Genomic DNA, 24,488 nt, shown 5'->3' with positions numbered 1-24,488 from the left:
CCTGCTCAAGCCTGTCATCCTGAACTGCTTCACCTGACAAGTGTCTCCTCCTGCTCCTGTGGCTGACTCCTCTGACATCTATGAGGTAAAGGAGATCCTTGATATGAAGACGGTGAGGGATAAGTGGTTCTTCTTGGTTGACTGGAAGGCGTTCAGGCTGGAAGAGATATCTTGGGAGCCCGAGGACAATATCCTGGACCAGGACCTCCTGCAGAGATTCCTCCAGCCCAGGAAGAGGGGGAGGCCAAAGGGGGGGTTACTGTCACGGGTGGTCCTGCGACCCATATAGCAGGTTACATACCCGTGCCCCTCTCTCATCGTTCCCGACTACTAGGGCGCGCACCGGCTTCAAAAGGTTAAAAGGGCCAGCACCCCGCTAATTGGCTCTGCTTATTTTCAGGTAATCTATTTAAGCCTGCCTCTTCCTGATAACCCTGCTGGATCTTTGTGCTTACGCCATTGAGAAAGTTTCCTTGCGACATTCCTGAGTATTCCTGCATTCCAGTGTTCCTGAGTTCCTCCGTGTTGCTGTGTTTCTGCGTTCCTGTGTCCCGTGTGCCTGTTCCCATCTGCCTGGACACCTCTGGTTGCTGACCCCAGATTGGACTTGACCTTGCATCTCTGCCGCCTGCCCTGACCTTGTGACTGGACCCGACCACGAGACTGCCTTCAGTTAAGGTACCTCGGGCAAGTCGCACCTGTGGAACGACCTGGTGGTACCCTGCTGCAGCAAGACCATCCCTTTGCGAAGGGCTCTGGTGAAAACCAGGTGCCACTTAGACTCCGGTCCCAGGTGTCGGCTAGTACCACCTCCCGCGGTGGTCCAGTGGATTCACTCATCCCGGATCCTGACACTAATGGACAAGAAACAGTTATCCTCCCAAGGAAGGAAAGAAAGGTGGAACAGAGGTCAATCAAAACTTCTACCGTAAGCAACTGTAGGTACATAACCATCCAATGAGGTACTATCAGTTAAGTGTTTACACAGACCTATTCATATTAATATGTCTGAGAAGATATATATGAACAACAAAAAAACTGAAACAATACAAGAAAACATATCTACTATAAGAGAAGGGGGGGCAAGGGAAAGAGAGGGGTCGAGTAGCGGAAGAGATAACTAACTCAGGTGAAGGTGTTGAACTCAGGGGGTCAGTGAAAAGTCATCCACGGACCCAAATTCTGGAGTTGTTTTATTAACGTAACATGTTTGAATGCTGTAAGCTCCTCCATTCTTTGGAGTGATAATATTTCTCGGAGGATGTCCATAGTAAGTTTTCCATAGCCTGGGGTTCAGGACATGCTCCGCAATAAAGATGAAGCCCATGAGAGAGCATCTGTCTGAAGGTATTGAGCGGGATATTATGGATAAAAGCAAGGGTGTTGGGTCATTTTGTAGCTTAATTCCAGTGACTTTATGAATCAATAATGGCTAGACTCCAGTATGCTTGTAATGGGGGACACTCCCATCAGATATGTAACATTGTACTGGGGGCTTGCTTACATCTCCAGCTCTCCATGAGTGGAAGTGGGGTAGTTGTGTGTTTTCCCACCTGGAGGTCGCCAAGACCAGTCAATCAGGTTTCCTCAATGGATGAGATTGAGGCAGATTTTATGAAAAATAAGCCTATTATTGGCTCTGAGGGGTGACCGGTTGACGAGACCAGTAAGAGGGCTGTCGTCGGCAAAGAGTTGGTAAGGCTCAGGTAGCTTTCTTAAACTCCTTAGGGTCTGCTCCATGACGTAAGGGAGCTTTGAAAGGTGGTGTACGTGTGTAAAGGAGGGATTGCAGAGGGCTTGGGGCAAGTATAGTCTCCAGTTCTATCCATACCTTTGTTGTAATATAAATAAAGGATGCGAGCTTGAACAGTCGCGTAGGTCTGTACTTTTAAATGATGGTGATAAGGCACCAGCCTTCGAATTTTTAATATCCAGTCTGAATGTAACAAGAAGTAAAAATTCATATCCCATCTCGCTTATGGGGAGGTTTACGCGTCAGTCAGCCTGGAGGTTCTCATGGTTTGGGGAGATGACTACAGGATGTTTAACTCCTTCCAGCAGATATCTCTGCTCTTTGTGAATTTTATCACCATCAGTTCTGTTTTTTTATTTTTTTTGTATGCAGAAAAAGCTGTAAGGATCTTTTTTCCCTTCTATCTCAAATCAGTCAAGTATATCAGGATGTCATCAGTAGTAAGTTAAAATATAGGTGATTTGGGCGGTAGCCTGGTGCCCATGGCCACCAAAACAACCCACCAAGTTTTATACTAAGAAGGACCTTCACCCATGTAAGCTTTGTATGTTTCTTCATGGTCTCAATACACATGTAAACAGAGCCATTTCAGGACCATTGAATGTTTTCCAAATGTCCTGAAACTGCAGATTGAAAACAGAAGCAGAAAGGACGCATCCCCCATTCTCCAAAAAGCTTAATTCAAGTACAAGATGTAGGAAGTGATTCGAGAGTTCATATAGCTCAGGACCCATGGGTGCACCACAAAACAAATATAAGATTTCAGGCAACTCTGTTAACAAATTCTGGAAAGACAGCAGAAGTATTGCAGTGAGAGGTCGAACAACATGACCAAGTGTTCTCAATAAACTCGTCTTAGGTGTTGAAACAGGTATTCTCCATGTCGCCCCCCTCTAATGTGGATGAGAAAATGTGTTCGGTAAAGAAACAGACACTTTAATTTCATATTTAGTCAATAGTTCTATTGCTTTCCGTTATTACACCACGTGGGGAACTTGTCGCTGGTCAGAACTTCTACACACACGAGGATTAGGGATAGCCCTGCTTCTAGCAACATGTCCTGGAACCTGAATCCTTCCACACATGTGACTAATCACATGACTATGACATCATCACAGGTCCTATAGCTTCTCCACCGCCGAAGCTGTACGCATCCCACACAAAGGGATGATCACATGACTAAGACATCATCACAGGTCCTTTCCTCCTCCCACATATATCTGGTGCACAGCTCTGCAGTTGTAGGTATGTATGTAGTCACCGGTGTTGTCTGTCAGGATTACCGGGGGACATTTATCAGTGACCCCTCACGTCCATCTATCTAATTGCAGTAATTAGTATTACTGTACTTTATTATTATAAGATACAATACAATAGTACTTATTGATCCCCTGGGAGGAAATGGTTTTGTACATAGTGTTATGGCAGTTGTTACACACAGGACAGACATAATGTTACAGTTACATACATACACTACGAGAGGCGCATTCTTACATGTTGCTAGTTCATTAGTTACAAACCAATGTTTACAGGACTATCAGGTCAACGAGACCACATTACATGACATAAGGAGAAACAATTACAGTACGAAATACAATAGTGACAGTAACAAATGGACACAATCTCAACAGACATGCATAAGGGGTACTAAAGAAGGCGTGCCGGTGCGGCGCTAACAGTGATTGGGGGAGTCATGGTACAGTGTTCCTCCTGATTTGTGATAAGGCTCTGGTTCTGATGCTTCTGATTATTTCCATTCCAGAAAAATTTCCTCACTGGCCCGTCAGCGATGGACAGATTTAAGATGTCAGAGAGAATAATAAACCTCACCCTAGAGATTCTCTTCTTTATTACTGGAGAGGTGAGAGATTGTGATGAGGTCACATTACATCATTATCTATGGGAATAACAGATGATAGGACTGGAGAGGTGAGAGATTCTGGAAATGCATGGAGGGAGATTTATCAATGTGTCTCTCCATAACCAGGATTACATAATACTGAAGAAGACCTCTAGTGGGCGCTGTCAGGCCCCTGTGTATGAAGGACGGGGGAGAACCCTGAGCCCAATCCCGGCTCCTCCACCTCACCCCCTGATACATGATGACATCAATGAGCAGAAGATCCTAGAAGTCACCCACAAGATGATGGAGCTGCTGACTGGAGAGGTGACACTGCTGGGAATGCTGGGACATTATACAGTAACGCTATGAAGGGATCTGGGTGATGACGGGATCATTGTGTGTGTGTCAGGTTCCTATAAGGTGTCAGGATGTGGCTGTGTATTTCTCCATGGAGGAGTGGGAGTATTTAGAAGGACACAAAGATGTGTACAAGGACGTCATGATGGAGGACCACCAGCCCCTCACATCAGCAGGTAATAGACAGGACTAAATCCACACGTCCTTTCATTATCTGTATGGAAAGAAGGAATTCAGTCTCTGGATGTTTCCTACAGGTAGATCCAGTAAGAGAACATCACCGGAGAGATGTCCCAGTCCTCTTCTTCTACCACAGGATTGTTCAGAGGAGAAATATGTCCCACAGGATCATCAGGTAGATGGAGATAAGACTTCATGGCAGATTCTCTGATCTGTGCTGGTTTGTTAGTCATAAAATTAGGTATATTGTAAAATCTAATTTCTATATGTGGTTCAAGTTTCACATTTTGATTCTTTTTGGACAATAAATGTTTTCTTTGTTAATGAAAGAGATGGAGATGAATTATATCTGACCATAGACATTAGATGAGGTCTGGATCTTCTGATGGATTATGTCTATAGTGTTTGTTGGTTAAAATAAGGAAATAACATGGTGGGAAGCTGCAGCTGTGTTACTTGTTTTGTAAAGCCTTACTTGTGACTAGTCTATTCTGATACTTTTTCTTTAACAGTTTTCGTACCAGGGTGAAGCTGTGAAGAATATTACTGCTCCAGAGACATATGTGAGGGGCGATGAGCGATGTAAGGAGGAGATTCCTACAGGTAACTGCCCAGGTGAGTAGTAACCACTAGATGATAGGGCTCCTTCACTTACCAAAATGGTGCCCTCATTTTTATGGTATTAGGTCATGTTGTATATGAATAATGTGTGTACTATGGTAAGTGGTTGGTCTGTAATGTGCTACAGAGCTTCAGTGCATGTTTTTTCTTCTCCTTTTTTCTACTGTTATTCCACAAACTTTTAATTGGAAATTGCCTTTTGGGGGATGTCCCTAGATATGTGGCTTTAAGCATTTAAATATAATTATTCATGCAGTGCCTGTTCCTTTTGCAGGGAATAGCTATTGAGTAGACAAAGTACAGAAACATGTCAGAGGGGACATGAGGTGGAAAAATTGCAAATCCTACCATATAAATAATGGGAGTTTAAGACTACCCCTGCCCTAACATTACATAAAAAATAAACATCTGTTGACACAAATGGATCTCACTTACATTTATGTAAATCAGAAAGCTGGTTCCACCAGAGGTTGCCTTCACTTCACTGGTTTGATCTCCGTGCACTGCCCCCTGATGTTCCCAATCCTTCCCAATGCTGTGACGTTATTGATCCACAACTCATAATCTCAGATAGACGCGGATAGCCAACACTTTTACGAGGAGCCGCAGCTAGTTGGTCAAGTCATATGCTGCAGGTCAGTGGGAGGAACAGTCAAGAAGAAAAGCGGTACCACCAGCACTAATAAATCACTAATAAACACAATGTATAGAAATGTAGTTTTCTGATTTATGAACCATCAAATTCTGCCAATAACGTTAATTCACCGTGGTCTATGCATGGTTGTGTCATTCGGTGGAGGGCACTGGGGGGGTGATCGCCGTCACTCATGCCTTTTTTTTCTTTGCAGATAACTGTAGCCGGAGCTCAGAGGGAAATCTGATATCTTTAGACTTTAAGGCAGAGGATCGTTGTGTCACACCAGATACATCTGAAGAGCTTGAAAATATTCCAGATGCATCCTCCGACCTTCACCGAAACAATCCAGTCCCATCAACTAAATTATCAGAGACTGTTAAACAAATCAAATGTGACACTCAAAGAGGTGTATATCAAAGACATAACACAGAGAAGATTTCTGTATATAAAAATTCAGAAATCAGTAGGAAAGGTTTAACCGCGAATGGCAATCTTGCTAAAGCGAGAACTCACACAGAGGAGAAGCCATGTTCTTCTTTAGAAAGTGGGGATCAGTTTAGCATTGAAGCACTTCTCCGCACGCATCAGGATACCCACACAGGGGACAAAACACTTTCCTTTTCAGAAGGTGGGAAATGTTTTATCCAAAAATCTAAGAGCAGTCACACAGCGGAGAAGAGATTTTCATGTTTAGAATGTGGGAAATCTTTTAACCATAAATCAATTCTGGTAACACATCAAAGAACTCACACAGGGGAGAAGCCATATTCATGTTCAGAATGTGGAAAATGTTTTATTGAAAAATCTACTCTTATTAGACACCAGAGAATTCACACAGGGGAGAAACCATTTTCATGTTCACAATGTGGGAAATGTTTTAACCATAAATCTACTCTTATAAAACACCACAGCAGTCACACAACAGAGAAGAAATTTTCATGTTCAGAATGTGGGAAATGCTATAAGCAGGCATCATATCTTGTTAAACATAAGAGAAGTCACACAGGGGAGAAGCCATTTTCATGTTCAGAATGTGGGAAATCTTTTAACCAAAAATCTATTCTGGTTACACATCAAAGAACTCACACTGGGGAGAAGCCATATTCATGTTCAGAATGTGGGAAATGTTTTATCCAGAAATCAATTCTGGTTACACATCAAAGAACTCACACAGGTGAGAAGCCGTATTCATGTACAGAATGTGGGAAATGTTTTACAATGATCACAAATCTTGTTAAACATCAAAGAACTCACACAGGAGAGAAGCCATTTTCATGTTCCGAATGTGGGAAATGTTTCACCCAGAAACCAACTCTCGAACAACATCAAAGAACTCACACAGGAGAGAAGCCATTTTCCTGTTCGGAATGTGGGAAATGTTTTACCCAGAAATCAAATCTTGAAAAACATCTGAGAAATCACACAGGGGAGAAGCCATTTCATGCTTAGACTGCGGGAAATGTTTTCCCCGGAAAGGGGATCTTGTTAACCATCAGAAGTCGTCACACAATGGTAAAGCCGAATTCATGTTATAAATCGGGTGGAAATGTTTTGGCCAAAGATTGTATGATGTAATATAAGAAACATGTTCGAAAATGTATGATTGTAAGTCATATCTATATTTTATTGTAAAATCTGAGAACCTGTTACCAGACTGTCCAGGTTCAGGATCTGTGGACCCTCTGGACCACCGCGGGAGATGGTACTAGCCAACACCTGGGACCGGAATCTAAGTGGCACCTGGTCTTCACCAGAGCCCGTCACAAAGGGGGATGGACTTGCTGCGGTAGGGTGCCACCAGGTCGTTCCACAGGTGCGACTAGATCGCGGTGGCAGCCAAGGTTGAGGTACAGATACAGCAGGAAATCTCGTAGTAGGATACAGGTACATAGTCAGGGCAGGAGGCAGAGAAGCAAGGTCAAAGTTCGAGTCCAAGGTCAGTAACAGGAGATCAGCATAAAAGAAAACAAGGAACATAGGAGCAAACGCAGGGCAAAGGAAGCTTTCTCTTCTCCCCATAGTTCAAAGATCCGTCAGGGAATCCTGGGAACAGCCGGCCTTTAAGGAAACCCGAATGTGCAGTCCGGACGGGAGTGGGAGCGTGGAGAGGCGAGTTTGGAGCGGGGGGCGGGGCAGCGCCACGGAGAGGGGCACGGGTGGGCACCCATGACACAGACATTTACATCTAAAATATAATGGTCACTGCCCCATCTTAAAGGGATTATAAGTATAATGATAAAACAGACAGCTTGGCCTCTGTTTATAGTACCTGAAGAAATCAGATGAATAACTTCATTATATCTCAACACTAGAGATGGACTAAGCTCTGACAGTGTTTTCTGATGCTCTGCTGAGGATTTTCCACATTTTGTGCTGAGGCATCTCAGGATTGATAGCAGTGCACAAGTGACACTACATGGAGCACAGGCTGCCAAAAATGCAGTTTATTTGCTCCACTTCTTCTGTAACAGCTTAAAGAGCGCTATTAGGCCATAGGGAGCACACAGTTTTTCATTGTGACCCCAAAGATAGAATTTTCTGCCTTTTGGAAGCGGAAACAACAATATCTCCCATACATATGCCCCTCGGGGTAAACTTGAGCCAGAGACACCAGACAAGACAGGTCTATTATATGTTTTGGCTTGTACAACTAGTCTGTAGTTTTGAATGATGGTGATAAGGCACCAGCCTTCATATTTTTTACAACCAGTCTGAATGTAACAAGAAGTCAAAAACCAGAGCCCATCTCGGTTACGAGTGGTCATTCTGGAGGTTCTCATGGTTTTGGGAGATAACTAGAGGATGTTTAGCTCCTTCCAACAGATATCTCTGCTGTTTGTGAGTTTTATTACCATCAATTCTCTGCATATTTGCATTTTTTTTTTTATGGAGAAAAAATACTGTGAGGGACTTTTTCCCCTTTCTCAAATCAGTCAATGAGGCTACAGCTTCTCAGGCCTCAGTCACTCCAGGCTACAGCTCTTCAGGCCTCAGTCACTCCAGGCCGTAGCTCCTCAGGCATCAGTCTCTCCAGGCTATAACTCCTCAGGCCTCAGTCACTCCAGGCTACAGCTCTTCAGGCCTCAGTCACTCCAGGCCGTAGCTCCTGAGGCATCAGTCTCTCCAGGCTATAACTCCTCAGGCCTCAGTCACTCCAGGCTATAGCTCCTCAGACCTCAGTCACTCCAGGCTGTAGCTCCTCAGGCCTCAGTCACTCCAGGCTATAGCTCCTCAGACCTCAGTCACTCCAGGCCGTAGCTCCTCAGGCCTCAGTCACTCCAGGCTATAGCTCCTCAGGCCTCAGTCACTCCAGGCTTTAGCTCCTCAGACCTCAGTCACTCCAGGTCATAGCTCCTCAGGCCTCAGTCACTCCATTCTGTAGCTCCTCAGGCCTCAGTCCCTCCAGGCCGTAGCTCTTCAGGCCTCAGTCCCTCCAGGCCGTAGCTCTTCAGGCCTTGGTCACTCCAGGCTATAGCTCTTCAGGCCTTGGTCACTCCAGGCCGTAGCTCCTCAGGGCTGAGTCACTCCAGGCCGTAGCTCCTCAGGGCTGAGTCACTCCATGCTATAGCTCCTCAGGCCTCAGTCACTCCAAGCTATCGTTCCTCAGGCCTCAGTCACTCCAAGCTATCGTTCCTCAGGCCTCAGTCACTCCAGGCTATAGCTCCTCAGGCCTTAGTCACTCCAGGCTATAGCGCCTAAGGCCTCAGTCACTCCAGGCTATAGCTCCTCAGACCTCAGTCACTCCAAGCTATAGCGCCTAAGGCCTCAGTCACTCCAGGCTATAGCTCCTCAAGCCTCAGTCACTCCAGGCTATGGCTCCTCAGGCCCCAGTCACTCCAGGTTATAGCTCCTCAGGCCTCAGTCACTCCAGGCTATAGCTCCTCAGGCCTCAGTCACTCCAGGCTATAGCTCCTCAGACCTCAGTCACTCCAGGCTATAGCTCCTCAGACCTCAGTCACTCCAGGCTATAGCTCCTCAGACCTCAGTCACTCCAGGCTATAGCGCCTAAGGCCTCAGTCACTCCAGGCTATAGCGCCTAAGGCCTCAGTCACTCCAGGCTATAGCGCCTAAGGCCTCAGTCACTCCAGGCTATAGCTCTTCAGGTCTCAGTCACTCCAGGCTATAGTTCCTCAGGTCTCAGTCACACCAGGTTATAGCTCCTCAAGCCTCAGTCACTCCAGGCTACAGCTCCTGAGGCCTCAGTCACTCCAGGCTATAGCTCCTCAGGCCTCAGTCACTCCAGGCTACAGATCCTAAGGCCTCAGTCACTCCAGGCCGTAGCTCCTCAGGCATCAGTCTCTCCAGGCTATAACTCCTCAGGCCTCAGTCACTCCAGGCTACAGCTCTTCAGGCCTCAGTCACTCCAGGCCGTAGCTCCTGAGGCATCAGTCTCTCCAGGCTATAACTCCTCAGGCCTCAGTCACTCCAGGCTATAGCTCCTCAGACCTCAGTCCGTCCCGGCTGTAGCTCCTCGGGCCTCAGTCACTCCAGGCTATAGCTCCTCAGACCTCAGTCACTCCAGGCCGTAGCTCCTCAGGCCTCAGTCACTCCAGGCTATAGCTCCTCAGGCCTCAGTCACTCCAGGCTTTAGCTCCTCAGACCTCAGTCACTCCAGGCTATAGCTCCTCAGGCCTCAGTCACTCCAGGTCATAGCTCCTCAGGCCTCAGTCACTCCATTCTGTAGCTCCTCAGGCCTCAGTCCCTCCAGGCCGTAGCTCTTCAGGCCTGTCACTCCAGGCCGTAGCTCTTCAGGCCTTGGTCACTCCAGGCTATAGCTCTTCAGGCCTTGGTCACTCCAGGCCGTAGCTCCTCAGGGCTGAGTCACTCCAGGCCGTAGCTCCTCAGGGCTGAGTCACTCCATGCTATAGCTCCTCAGGCCTCAGTCACTCCAAGCTATCGTTCCTCAGGCCTCAGTCACTCCAAGCTATCGTTCCTCAGGCCTCAGTCACTCCAGGCTATAGCTCCTCAGGCCTTAGTCACTCCAGGCTATAGCGCCTAAGGCCTCAGTCACTCCAGGCTATAGCTCCTCAGACCTCAGTCACTCCAAGCTATAGCGCCTAAGGCCTCAGTCACTCCAGGCTATAGCTCCTCAAGCCTCAGTAACTCCAGGCTATGGCTCCTCAGGCCCCAGTCACTCCAGGTTATAGCTCCTCAGGCCTCAGTCACTCCAGGCTATAGCTCCTCAGGCCTCAGTCACTCCAGGCTATAGCTCCTCAGACCTCAGTCACTCCAGGTCATGGCTCCTCAGACCTCAGTCACTTCAGGCTTGTGACAGGAAACTGTTTTCAGTCATAGAAACAATTGCAACTATCGACTAACCTAATATTAACTTTAGTTATGCTCATACGATGATTCACTTGAGGCTAATTCAGTATCAGTACACTCAGGTAACTACTGTGGAGCACAGGCTGCCAAAAATGCTGTTTATTTGCTCCACTTCTTCTGTAACAGCTTAAAGAGTGCTATTAGGCCATAGGGAGCACACAGTTTTTCATTGTGACCCCAAAGATAGAATTTTCTGCCTTTTGGAAGCGGAAACAACAATATCTCCCATACATATGCCCCTCGGGGTAAACTTGAGCCAGAGACACCAGACAAGACAGGTCTATTATATGTTTTGGCTTGTACAACTAGTCTGTAGTTTTGAATGATGGTGATAAGGCACCAGCCTTCATATTTTTTACAACCAGTCTGAATGTAACAAGAAGTCAAAAACCAGAGCCCATCTCGGTTACGAGTGGTCATTCTGGAGGTTCTCATGGTTTTGGGAGATAACTAGAGGATGTTTAGCTCCTTCCAACAGATATCTCTGCTGTTTGTGAGTTTTATTACCATCAATTCTCTGCATATTTGCATTTTTTTTTTTATGGAGAAAAAATACTGTGAGGGACTTTTTCCCCTTTCTCAAATCAGTCAATGAGGCTACAGCTTCTCAGGCCTCAGTCACTCCAGGCTACAGCTCTTCAGGCCTCAGTCACTCCAGGCCGTAGCTCCTCAGGCATCAGTCTCTCCAGGCTATAACTCCTCAGGCCTCAGTCACTCCAGGCTACAGCTCTTCAGGCCTCAGTCACTCCAGGCCGTAGCTCCTGAGGCATCAGTCTCTCCAGGCTATAACTCCTCAGGCCTCAGTCACTCCAGGCTATAGCTCCTCAGACCTCAGTCCGTCCCGGCTGTAGCTCCTCAGGCCTCAGTCACTCCAGGCTATAGCTCCTCAGACCTCAGTCACTCCAGGCTGTAGCTCCTCAGGCCTCAGTCACTCCAGGCTATAGCTCCTCAGACCTCAGTCACTCCAGGCCGTAGCTCCTCAGGCCTCAGTCACTCCAGGCTATAGCTCCTCAGGCCTCAGTCACTCCAGGCTTTAGCTCCTCAGACCTCAGTCACTCCAGGTCATAGCTCCTCAGGCCTCAGTCACTCCATTCTGTAGCTCCTCAGGCCTCAGTCCCTCCAGGCCGTAGCTCTTCAGGCCTCAGTCCCTCCAGGCCGTAGCTCTTCAGGCCTTGGTCACTCCAGGCTATAGCTCTTCAGGCCTTGGTCACTCCAGGCCGTAGCTCCTCAGGGCTGAGTCACTCCAGGCCGTAGCTCCTCAGGGCTGAGTCACTCCATGCTATAGCTCCTCAGGCCTCAGTCACTCCAAGCTATCGTTCCTCAGGCCTCAGTCACTCCAAGCTATCGTTCCTCAGGCCTCAGTCACTCCAGGCTATAGCTCCTCAGGCCTTAGTCACTCCAGGCTATAGCGCCTAAGGCCTCAGTCACTCCAGGCTATAGCTCCTCAGACCTCAGTCACTCCAAGCTATAGCGCCTAAGGCCTCAGTCACTCCAGGCTATAGCTCCTCAAGCCTCAGTCACTCCAGGCTATGGCTCCTCAGGCCCCAGTCACTCCAGGTTATAGCTCCTCAGGCCTCAGTCACTCCAGGCTATAGCTCCTCAGGCCTCAGTCACTCCAGGCTATAGCTCCTCAGACCTCAGTCACTCCAGGCTATAGCTCCTCAGACCTCAGTCACTCCAGGCTATAGCTCCTCAGACCTCAGTCACTCCAGGCTATAGCGCCTAAGGCCTCAGTCACTCCAGGCTATAGCGCCTAAGGCCTCAGTCACTCCAGGCTATAGCGCCTAAGGCCTCAGTCACTCCAGGCTATAGCTCTTCAGGTCTCAGTCACTCCAGGCTATAGTTCCTCAGGTCTCAGTCACACCAGGTTATAGCTCCTCAAGCCTCAGTCACTCCAGGCTACAGCTCCTGAGGCCTCAGTCACTCCAGGCTATAGCTCCTCAGGCCTCAGTCACTCCAGGCCGTAGCTCCTCAGGCCTCAGTCTCTCCAGGCTATAACTCCTCAGGCCTCAGTCACTCCAGGCTACAGCTCTTCAGGCCTCAGTCACTCCAGGCCGTAGCTCCTGAGGCATCAGTCTCTCCAGGCTATAACTCCTCAGGCCTCAGTCACTCCAGGCTATAGCTCCTCAGACCTCAGTCCGTCCCGGCTGTAGCTCCTCAGGCCTCAGTCACTCCAGGCTATAGCTCCTCAGACCTCAGTCACTCCAGGCCGTAGCTCCTCAGGGCTGAGTCACTCCATGCTATAGCTCCTCAGGCCTCAGTCACTCCAAGCTATCGTTCCTCAGGCCTCAGTCACTCCAAGCTATCGTTCCTCAGGCCTCAGTCACTCCAGGCTATAGCTCCTCAGGCCTTAGTCACTCCAGGCTATAGCGCCTAAGGCCTCAGTCACTCCAGGCTATAGCTCCTCAGACCTCAGTCACTCCAAGCTATAGCGCCTAAGGCCTCAGTCACTCCAGGCTATAGCTCCTCAAGCCTCAGTAACTCCAGGCTATGGCTCCTCAGGCCCCAGTCACTCCAGGTTATAGCTCCTCAGGCCTCAGTCACTCCAGGCTATAGCTCCTCAGGCCTCAGTCACTCCAGGCTATAGCTCCTCAGACCTCAGTCACTCCAGGTCATGGCTCCTCAGACCTCAGTCACTTCAGGCTTGTGACAGGAAACTGTTTTCAGTCATAGAAACAATTGCAACTATCGACTAACCTAATATTAACTTTAGTTATGCTCATACGATGATTCACTTGAGGCTAATTCAGTATCAGTACACTCAGGTAACTACTGTGGAGCACAGGCTGCCAAAAATGCTGTTTATTTGCTCCACTTCTTCTGTAACAGCTTAAAGAGTGCTATTAGGCCATAGGGAGCACACAGTTTTTCATTGTGACCCCAAAGATAGAATTTTCTGCCTTTTGGAAGCAGAAACAACAATATCTCCCATACATATGCCCCTCGGGGTAAACTTGAGCCAGAGACACCAGACAAGACAGGTCTATTATATGTTTTGGCTTGTACAACTAGTCTGTAGTTTTGAATGATGGTGATAAGGCACCAGCCTTCATATTTTTTACAACCAGTCTGAATGTAACAAGAAGTCAAAAACCAGAGCCCATCTCGGTTACGAGTGGTCATTCTGGAGGTTCTCATGGTTTTGGGAGATAACTAGAGGATGTTTAGCTCCTTCCAACAGATATCTCTGCTGTTTGTGAGTTTTATTACCATCAATTCTCTGCATATTTGCATTTTTTTTTTTATGGAGAAAAAATACTGTGAGGGACTTTTTCCCCTTTCTCAAATCAGTCAATGAGGCTACAGCTTCTCAGGCCTCAGTCACTCCAGGCTACAGCTCTTCAGGCCTCAGTCACTCCAGGCCGTAGCTCCTCAGGCATCAGTCTCTCCAGGCTATAACTCCTCAGGCCTCAGTCACTCCAGGCTACAGCTCTTCAGGCCTCAGTCACTCCAGGCCGTAGCTCCTGAGGCATCAGTCTCTCCAGGCTATAACTCCTCAGGCCTCAGTCACTCCAGGCTATAGCTCCTCAGACCTCAGTCCGTCCCGGCTGTAGCTCCTCAGGCCTCAGTCACTCCAGGCTATAGCTCCTCAGACCTCAGTCACTCCAGGCTGTAGCTCCTCAGGCCTCAGTCACTCCAGGCTATAGCTCCTCAGACCTCAGTCACTCCAGGCCGTAGCTCCTCAGGCCTCAGTCACTCCAGGCTATAGCTCCTCAGGCCTCAGTCACTCCAGGCTTTAGCTCCTCAGACCTCAGTCACTCCAGGCTATAGCTCCTCAGACCTCAGTCACTCCAGGTCATAGCTCCTCAGGCCTCAGTCACTCCATTCTGTAGCTCCTCAGGCCTCAGTCCCTCCAGGCCGTAGCTCTTCAGGCCTCAGTCCCTCCAGGCCGTAGCTCTTCAGGCCTTGGTCACTCCAGGCTATAGCTCTTCAGGCCTTGGTCACTCCAGGCCGTAGCTCCTCAGGGCTGAGTCACTCCAGGCCGTAGCTCCTCAGGGCTGAGTCACTCCATGCTATAGCTCCTCAGGCCTCAGTCACTCCAAGCTATCGTTCCTCAGGCCTCAGTCACTCCAAGCTATCGTTCCTCAGGCCTCAGTCACTCCAGGCTATAGCTCCTCAGGCCTTAGTCACTCCAGGCTATAGCGCCTAAGGCCTCAGTCACTCCAGGCTATAGCTCCTCAGACCTCAGTCACTCCAAGCTATAGCGCCTAAGGCCTCAGTCACTCCAGGCTATAGCTCCTCAAGCCTCAGTCACTCCAGGCTATGGCTCCTCAGGCCCCAGTCACTCCAGGTTATAGCTCCTCAGGCCTCAGTCACTCCAGGCTATAGCTCCTCAGGCCTCAGTCACTCCAGGCTATAGCTCCTCAGACCTCAGTCACTCCAGGCTATAGCTCCTCAGACCTCAGTCACTCCAGGCTATAGCTCCTCAGACCTCAGTCACTCCAGGCTATAGCGCCTAAGGCCTCAGTCACTCCAGGCTATAGCGCCTAAGGCCTCAGTCACTCCAGGCTATAGCTCTTCAGGTCTCAGTCACTCCAGGCTATAGTTCCTCAGGTCTCAGTCACACCAGGTTATAGCTCCTCAAGCCTCAGTCACTCCAGGCTACAGCTCCTGAGGCCTCAGTCACTCCAGGCTATAGCTCCTCAGGCCTCAGTCACTCCAGGCTACAGATCCTAAGGCCTCAGTCACTCCAGGCCGTAGCTCCTCAGGCATCAGTCTCTCCAGGCTATAACTCCTCAGGCCTCAGTCACTCCAGGCTACAGCTCTTCAGGCCTCAGTCACTCCAGGCCGTAGCTCCTGAGGCATCAGTCTCTCCAGGCTATAACTCCTCAGGCCTCAGTCACTCCAGGCTATAGCTCCTCAGACCTCAGTCCGTCCCGGCTGTAGCTCCTCAGGCCTCAGTCACTCCAGGCTATAGCTCCTCAGACCTCAGTCACTCCAGGCCGTAGCTCCTCAGGCCTCAGTCACTCCAGGCTATAGCTCCTCAGGCCTCAGTCACTCCAGGCTATAGCTCCTCAGACCTCAGTCACTCCAGGCTATAGCTCCTCAGACCTCAGTCACTCCAGGTCATAGCTCCTCAGGCCTCAGTCACTCCATTCTGTAGCTCCTCAGGCCTCAGTCCCTCCAGGCCGTAGCTCTTCAGGCCTGTCACTCCAGGCCGTAGCTCTTCAGGCCTTGGTCACTCCAGGCTATAGCTCTTCAGGCCTTGGTCACTCCAGGCCGTAGCTCCTCAGGGCTGAGTCACTCCAGGCCGTAGCTCCTCAGGGCTGAGTCACTCCATGCTATAGCTCCTCAGGCCTCAGTCACTCCAAGCTATCGTTCCTCAGGCCTCAGTCACTCCAAGCTATCGTTCCTCAGGCCTCAGTCACTCCAGGCTATAGCTCCTCAGGCCTTAGTCACTCCAGGCTATAGCGCCTAAGGCCTCAGTCACTCCAGGCTATAGCTCCTCAGACCTCAGTCACTCCAAGCTATAGCGCCTAAGGCCTCAGTCACTCCAGGCTATAGCTCCTCAAGCCTCAGTCACTCCAGGCTATGGCTCCTCAGGCCCCAGTCACTCCAGGTTATAGCTCCTCAGGCCTCAGTCACTCCAGGCTATAGCTCCTCAGGCCTCAGTCACTCCAGGCTATAGCTCCTCAGACCTCAGTCACTCCAGGCTATAGCTCCTCAGACCTCAGTCACTCCAGGCTATAGCTCCTCAGACCTCAGTCACTCCAGGCTATAGCGCCTAAGGCCTCAGTCACTCCAGGCTATAGCGCCTAAGGCCTCAGTCACTCCAGGCTATAGCTCTTCAGGTCTCAGTCACTCCAGGCTATAGTTCCTCAGGTCTCAGTCACACCAGGTTATAGCTCCTCAAGCCTCAGTCACTCCAGGCTACAGCTCCTGAGGCCTCAGTCACTCCAGGCTATAGCTCCTCAGGCCTCAGTCACTCCAGGCTACAGATCCTAAGGCCTCAGTCACTCCAGGCCGTAGCTCCTCAGGCATCAGTCTCTCCAGGCTATAACTCCTCAGGCCTCAGTCACTCCAGGCTACAGCTCTTCAGGCCTCAGTCACTCCAGGCCGTAGCTCCTGAGGCATCAGTCTCTCCAGGCTATAACTCCTCAGGCCTCAGTCACTCCAGGCTATAGCTCCTCAGACCTCAGTCCGTCCCGGCTGTAGCTCCTCAGGCCTCAGTCACTCCAGGCTATAGCTCCTCAGACCTCAGTCACTCCAGGCCGTAGCTCCTCAGGCCTCAGTCACTCCAGGCTATAGCTCCTCAGGCCTCAGTCACTCCAGGCTTTAGCTCCTCAGACCTCAGTCACTCCAGGCTATAGCTCCTCAGACCTCAGTCACTCCAGGTCATAGCTCCTCAGGCCTCAGTCACTCCATTCTGTAGCTCCTCAGGCCTCAGTCCCTCCAGGCCGTAGCTCTTCAGGCCTGTCACTCCAGGCCGTAGCTCTTCAGGCCTTGGTCACTCCAGGCTATAGCTCTTCAGGCCTTGGTCACTCCAGGCCGTAGCTCCTCAGGGCTGAGTCACTCCAGGCCGTAGCTCCTCAGGGCTGAGTCACTCCATGCTATAGCTCCTCAGGCCTCAGTCACTCCAAGCTATCGTTCCTCAGGCCTCAGTCACTCCAAGCTATCGTTCCTCAGGCCTCAGTCACTCCAGGCTATAGCTCCTCAGGCCTTAGTCACTCCAGGCTATAGCGCCTAAGGCCTCAGTCACTCCAGGCTATAGCTCCTCAGACCTCAGTCACTCCAAGCTATAGCGCCTAAGGCCTCAGTCACTCCAGGCTATAGCTCCTCAAGCCTCAGTAACTCCAGGCTATGGCTCCTCAGGCCCCAGTCACTCCAGGTTATAGCTCCTCAGGCCTCAGTCACTCCAGGCTATAGCTCCTCAGGCCTCAGTCACTCCAGGCTATAGCTCCTCAGACCTCAGTCACTCCAGGTCATGGCTCCTCAGACCTCAGTCACTTCAGGCTTGTGACAGGAAACTGTTTTCAGTCATAGAAACAATTGCAACTATCGACTAACCTAATATTAACTTTAGTTATGCTCATACGATGATTCACTTGAGGCTAATTCAGTATCAGTACACTCAGGTAACTACTGTGGCCCCTGCAATGTACTCCACACCAACTAATAATGTTTCCTCACAGGCCTAAACTATCCCTCTCTCCATGTAACTGTATCTCATCTCACTCTCCAAGTGCCAGCCAATCAGAGGCAAACACCAATCTTTGTCAGGTCAGAACTTCTCCTCACATGAGAAGCAGGGATGGCCCTGCCCTTAGCAACACTTCCTGGAGCCTGACTCCTCCCACACATGTGACTAATCACATGGTCAGAAAATCATCACAGGTCCTATAACTTCTCCACCAACGAAGCCAGGAGCCTCACTCCATCCACACATGATCACATGACTATGACATCATCACAGGTCCTGTCACATATATCTGGAGCTCTGCAGGTGGAGGTAGGTGTGTAGTCACCAGGGACATTTATCAGTGACCCCTCACTTCCATATCTCCGTCTCACCTCCTTTTGTATTAGGCAGACAAGCCTGGCCTCCCACTCAATTATCAATTAGTGAGATAATGACCCATGTTCTTATAAACGTAGGAGGTTCAATTGTGTATAGTGAATAATAATCAATCTTTTAAATCCGGGTCAAATTATCTCTTTTATCTAAAGGAATTGTGATAAATTCTGGACGTCTAATTCTAAATGAATAGCAAATAATTTGATTTATCCTACATCAAACCTTCACCCTACATCGCTGCTCTACAAAGTCCAAGTCTGACGATTGGATGACTGTAACAGCTCTAAAACAATCCAACATCACCAGTGCAAATGTTATTAGGGGTAAAGGAGAAATTAACAAATGATAGAACAAAGGAAGCTCATCTGTGTGTAACTACAATCCCCAGCGTATCCACATCTGAATTACCTCCTAGTATTAAATTCAAGATACAGATACAGATGCTACAGATGTTACACGGATTTCATCTCAGTCATAGAGAAACTCGTATTCCGTACAAGAGACAAAACCCACCACTGATCATCAGTATCTCCTCAGTGTTTTCTTATATTGATTTCAATAATTGTATTTTATATGTTTTTACTTTATCTTATCTTCTTTCTCTTCAGGATCAGACAATGGACAGAGACACGAGGGTGGAGAGAATCTTCCAGCTCACCCTAGAGATTCTCTTCTATATTACTGGAGAGGTGAGAGATTGTGATGAGGTCACATTACATCATTATCTATGGGAATAACAGATGATAGGACTGGAGAGGTGAGAGATTCTGGAAATGTATGGAGGGAGATTTATCAATGTGTCTCTCCATAACCAGGATTACACAGTAGTGAAGAAGACCTCTAGTGGGCGCTGTCAGGCCCCTGTGTATGAAGGATGGGGGAGAACCCTGAGCCCAATCCCGGCTCCTCCACCTCACCCCCTGATACATGATGACATCAATGAGCAGAAGATCCTAGAAGTCACCCACAAGATGATGGAGCTGCTGACTGGAGAGGTGACACTGCCGGGAATGCTGGGACATTATACAGTAACGCTATGAAGGGATCTGGGTGATGACGGGATCATTGTGTGTGTCAGGTTCCTATAAGGTGTCAGGATGTGGCTGTCTATTTCTCCATGGAGGAGTGGGAGTATTTAGAAGGACACAAAGATGTGTACAAGGACGTCATGATGGAGGACCACCAGCCCCTCACATCAGCAGGTAATAGACAGGACTAAATCCACACGTCCTTTCATTATCTGTATGGAAAGAAGGAATTCAGTCTCTGGATGTTTCCTACAGGTAGATCCAGTAAGAGAACATCACCGGAGAGATGTCCCAGTCCTCTTCTTCTACCACAGGATTGTTCAGAGGAGAAATATGTCCCCCAGGATCATCAGGTAGATGGAGAGAAGACGTAATGACACATTCTCTGATCTGTGGGGGTTTATTATATTAAAATTAGGTATATTGTAAAACTTTTTTTTACATATTTCTATGGTTCCAGTTACACATTTTGATTCTTTTGGGGCAATAAATGTTTTTTTTTCTGTTAACCCCTTAACACCGAGGCAGGTTTTAGTGTTTTCATGTTACTTTAGTTACTTGTAAAGAGATGTGTGGCGGCTTGTTTTCTGCATAACAAATTTCACTTCATAATGACAGTATTTAATATTCCATGCCGTGTACTGGGAAGCGGGAAAAAATTCCCAAATTCGGGGGAAATTGGTGGAAAAATTTTTTGCCCTATTTTTGTGGACTTGGATTTTTCGGCTTTCATTGTGCACTCCAAGTGACATGTCTTCATTATTCTTTGGATCGGCACAATCACAGGGATACCAAATTTTTATAGGTTTTATAATGTATTCATACATTTACAAAAAGTAAAACCTCCTGTACAATACAAATTTCTTAATTTTGCTTCGTTCAGGCGCTGATAACTGTTTGTGGTGTCCTTTTTTGTGAGATGAGATGACGTTTTTAATGCTACCATGTCGAGGACTGTTTGGTCTTTTGATCACTTTTTCTAAAATGTTTTAGATTTAGCAAAATGGTGAAAAGCTGTTATTTTTTACTTTGGGCTCTATTTTCCGGGAATAAACGCTATTATATTTAGATAGATGGGACGCAGCAATACCAAAAATGTTTATGATTTTTAATGTTTATTTTTATCAGTTCTAGGGAGTGGAGGTGATTTGAATTTTTTGCAGTTTTTTTTTTTTTTTATTAATTTTTTTTACTATTTTTCAGAACCCCTAGTATACTTTAACCCTAGGTTGCCTGATCCTACCATATACTACCATACTACATTATGGCAGTATAGGGGATTTGACACATCTTCTGTTACAGTGTGTAAATCACACATTTTAATAGGCTAAAATCAGACGTCCTCAGGTTTTTGTATGACCTGCGGCTGTTAGGGTAACAGATCGCCGCTCCCTGATGTCACAGGAAGCGACGATCTAAGCCAATATGGCGGCACCCAAGCGCCGCCGGCTTTTTAATACCACTGACAGCTTTGCCAGCAGAGATCGAAAGGATAACACCTGCGATCATTGCTAGCATCGGTCGCGGGTGTTACCAGTTGGTATTTGCTGCAATATACAGCAAACACCCACCTTGCTTGGAGAAGACTCAGCATGTGTACCCTTTCCATACACCTGCAGCCGGCATGTGACATCCTAATATGTCACACATGAGTAAGGGGTTAATAAGAAGGTAAGAGATGAAGGGTTATATTTGACCATAGACATTAGATGAGGTCTGGAGCGTCTTACTGCTTCTGTCTATAGAGTTTGTTGGTTTAAATAAGTAACAACATGATGGAGACCTGCAGCTGTGTCTCAGATATCTCCAACGATACTTGCCTTTCAGTTTTTATATCAGGATGAAGACGTGAAGAATATTACTGCTCCAGAGACATATGTGAGGGGCGATGAGCGATGTAAGGAGCAGATACCTACAGGTAACTGCCCAGGTGAGTAGTAACCACTAGATGATAGGGCTCCCCGGCCAACCCAAATGGTGCCCCATGTCTCATCCTTTAGGATTATGAACTTTGGATTCTGTTTTTAGGAGGAAGCTTTTTAAGGTATTAGGTCATGTTGTTTATGAATAATTTATATGTACTATGGTAAGTGGTTGGTCTGTAATGTGCTACAGAGCCTCTGTGCATGTTTTATCTTCACTTTTTTTCTTTGGTTATCCCACAAATTTTTCCGTGGAAATCGCCTTTCAAGGGATGTGCTTAGACATGTGGCTTTAGTTTGCATATATGGAGAGGTCCTCAACAGGTTAAGGGTTGACCAATATTATAGTCTGCAGGGATTGGCGTGGGAGGAAGGGCAGATGGTAAGATGGAGTTAAACGTGCGAGTTAATATATTGGCTAGTTCCGCCTTAAGGACTTTGTGAAAGCGAGGAGTGAAGCCATCTGGGCCTGGGGATTTGCCCGCTGGGGAAGATTTTATGATCTTCAAATTCCAATGTCTCGCAGTTCTCGTCTGTCAACCGAGTAAGGGCTGTGTTACGGACATAAGCCTCTATCTTGTCCTGCGCCCTAGCAGAGTCTAGTAAGGGATCCTGAAGGTTCTATAGGTCTGGATAGTACATTTCAAAGATAGTATTAACAGCATGAGTGTTAGTTGATCTGAACGATCTTTAATGCAAGGTATATAAGTGGCAGTTGAGCGTGGCAGTACAGATACCTAGATATTGGTCTCCCACACCTGTTGAAATGTTCATAAATGCTGATTCGGGAGCTCCTTCAGTTCCTCACGAGTGTTCAAGAACTCGTTCACAATCTCCGAGGACCCACCAGCCTTGTGATCCAGAGTGGATTTTAGACAAAAGTGCCAGGGTCTTGACCGATCTTTCTCGCTGCAGTCAAGCCCCGTGTTTAGCCCTGAGCGCCGATTGAGTGACGGTTTGTACTGAAGGAAACTCTATCTGCCTGCGGAGTTCAGCAAGACAGACTGAATCTTTCAGAAGGTTGCCATTAAGGCGCCAACGCCAGGGAGATGAGCGTGGGTCTGGGATGGAGGAGGCTATAATGGACCCTGGTTGCCAGGTGAGGGCATGATGACTAATAAAGAACATGTCTAATTGGCTATATGACATGCGGGCAGGGGAATAGTAAGTGCAGTCTCGGAACTGGGGTGAAGGTCCCTCTACACATCACTTAGCCGGGAGTCCTACAGAGATCTCTGCAATTTACGCATCGGAGTATGGGCTAAAGAAGGACGTGTCGCCCGCCAGGAATTGCTGCAGCTGTGGTTGCTGGATAGATAAGTTGGTTGAAAGGAAGCTAAGCCAGTCCTGTATAGAGATTTCCGGTAGGTAAAGTGCAGCGAGGAACCCCTAGAGATCTCGTGGGTCACAGAGGGTCGTCATATGGCCATCTTTTCGAACCTGAAAGTTTGATAGCGTATCGTACCCACTATGCTGTATCTGTGTGATTGTGATTATACAAATATGTATATTTTTTATAAGGTAGAATGGGGACCAAATTGAGAAGTCTGCTATGGGGACCTGCTTCTCCTAGTTACACCCCTGATAGCCATCACTGCCCCTGATGTTCCCAATCCCTCCCAATGCTGTGACGTTGTAGATTCACAACTCAAAATCTCAGGCACGTTTCGATAACACATTTGCAATGAGCAGCAGCTACTAGGCCCAGCTATTACACATGCTGCACGTCAGTGGGAGCAATAGGCAGAAAGAAAGTGCCCCAGCACCTCCATAATAAACACAAAATGTATAGAAATGTATATTTCTGATTAATGCTCCATCAGCAGTGTAATATAATTCATAGGGGCTTTGCATGTTGTCATTGGTTAGAAGGCAAGGGTGATTGTTCTTTTTTTTTTTCTTTGCAGATGACTATATCAGGAGCTCAGAAGAACATCTGATATCTTCAGACTTTAAGGCAGAGGATCGTTGTGTCGCACCAGATGCATATGAAGAGCATGAAAATATTCCAGATTCATCCTCAGACCATCACGGAAACAATCTAGTCCCATCACCTGAATTATCAGAGACTGTTAAGCAAATCAAAAGTCCAACTGTAAATTCAGAAATCGATAGGAAGGGTTTCAGAAATCTTGCTAAAGCGAGGACTCACACAGGGGAGAAGCCATATTCTTCTTTAGAAATTGGTGGTCCGTTTAGCATTAAAACAGGTCTCCGTATGCATCAGGGCACCCCCACAGGGGAGAAGACATTTTCCTGTTCAGAATGTGGGAGGTCTTTTGGCAAAAAATCATATCTTCTAGGGCATCAAAAAATTCACACAGGGGAGAAGCAATTTTCATGTTCAGAATGTGGGAGGTGTTTCGTCAAGAAATCAAATCTTATAATGCATCAAAAAATTCACACAGGGGAAAAACAGTTTTCATGTTCGGAATGTGGGAAATGTTTTATCCAAAAATCTGTTCTTATTACACACCAGAGACTTCACACAGGGGAGAAGCCATATTCATGTTCAGATTGTGGGAAATGCTTTAAGCAGGCATCAGCTCTTGCTCAACATAAGAGAAGTCACACAGGGGAGAAGCCATTTTCATGTTTAGAATGCGGGAAATGTTTTATCCAAAAATCTACACTTATTATACACCAGAGCAGTCACACATCGGAGAAACCCTTTTCATGTCCAGAATGTGGGAAATGCTTTAAGCAGGCATCATCTCTTGCTCAACATGAGAAAAGCCACACAGGGGAGAAGCCATTTTCATGTTCAGAATGCGGGAAATGTTTTATCCAGAAATCGGCTCTTGTTAAACATCAAAGAACTCACACAGGGGAGAAGCCATATTCATGTACAGAATGTGTGAAATGTTTTAACCAAAAATCAGATCTGGTGAAACATCAAAGAACTCACACCGGGGAGAAGCCGTATTCATGTTCAGAATGTGGGAAATGTTTTGGTCAGAGATCACATTTTGTTAATCATTTGAGAGTTCACACAGGGGAGAAGCCATTTTCATGTTCAGAATGCGGAAAATGTTTTGATCGTAAAACAAAACTTGTTCATCATCAAAAGTCCTGCCATAATGGAATTTCTCAGATGTTATAAACCTGGGAAATGTTTTAACTTCAGATCACTTAATACTCTTTAAAAACTAATACAGGACAGATAAAGTCAAAATTGATTGTTATGCAAGGAAAACCTAAATAAATGTATAATGCTGAAGAATATGTATAATAATTGTATCAGGGAACTCGTTATCTCAAACTTCTTTACATGTGGAGAACCGCAGACAACTTGGTGGGATCCAT

General features: G+C 47.4%; 2 protein-coding genes and 1 pseudogene across 4 annotated transcripts in view; all 3 read left to right on the top strand.

The window, feature by feature from the left end:
* LOC140065238 (uncharacterized) overlaps positions 1-6,993 on the top strand; it is a 160,437-nt pseudogene extending 153,444 nt beyond the window's left edge.
* Positions 1-24,488, top strand: part of LOC140065392 (uncharacterized) — a 91,522-nt gene that overhangs the window by 50,647 nt on the left and 16,387 nt on the right. Inside the window, exon 1 of one of the 3 annotated variants that reach the window (XM_072113002.1) lies at positions 19,519-19,613. The gene's annotated coding sequence lies outside the window, so the exon portion shown is untranslated. Of the gene's footprint in view, positions 19,614-21,115; positions 21,191-24,488 lie in introns of those variants that run through there. The other 2 variants (XM_072113003.1, XM_072113004.1) reach the window with 2 other exon arrangements.
* Positions 6,987-24,437, top strand: LOC140065237 (uncharacterized). Its single transcript, XM_072112838.1, has 4 exons — positions 6,987-6,996; positions 19,516-19,613; positions 21,088-21,190; positions 23,090-24,437. The coding sequence occupies exons 1-4, from the start codon at positions 6,987-6,989 to the stop codon at positions 24,283-24,285; spliced, it is 1,407 nt and encodes a 468-aa protein (XP_071968939.1). The 3' UTR covers positions 24,286-24,437.

This window comes from Engystomops pustulosus, chromosome 6 (genome assembly GCF_040894005.1).
Source record: "Engystomops pustulosus chromosome 6, aEngPut4.maternal, whole genome shotgun sequence".
Classification (NCBI taxonomy): domain Eukaryota; kingdom Metazoa; phylum Chordata; class Amphibia; order Anura; family Leptodactylidae; genus Engystomops; species Engystomops pustulosus.
The sequence above is the reverse complement of the archived record's forward strand: the minus strand, read 5'-3'. Positions and strand labels throughout refer to the sequence as shown.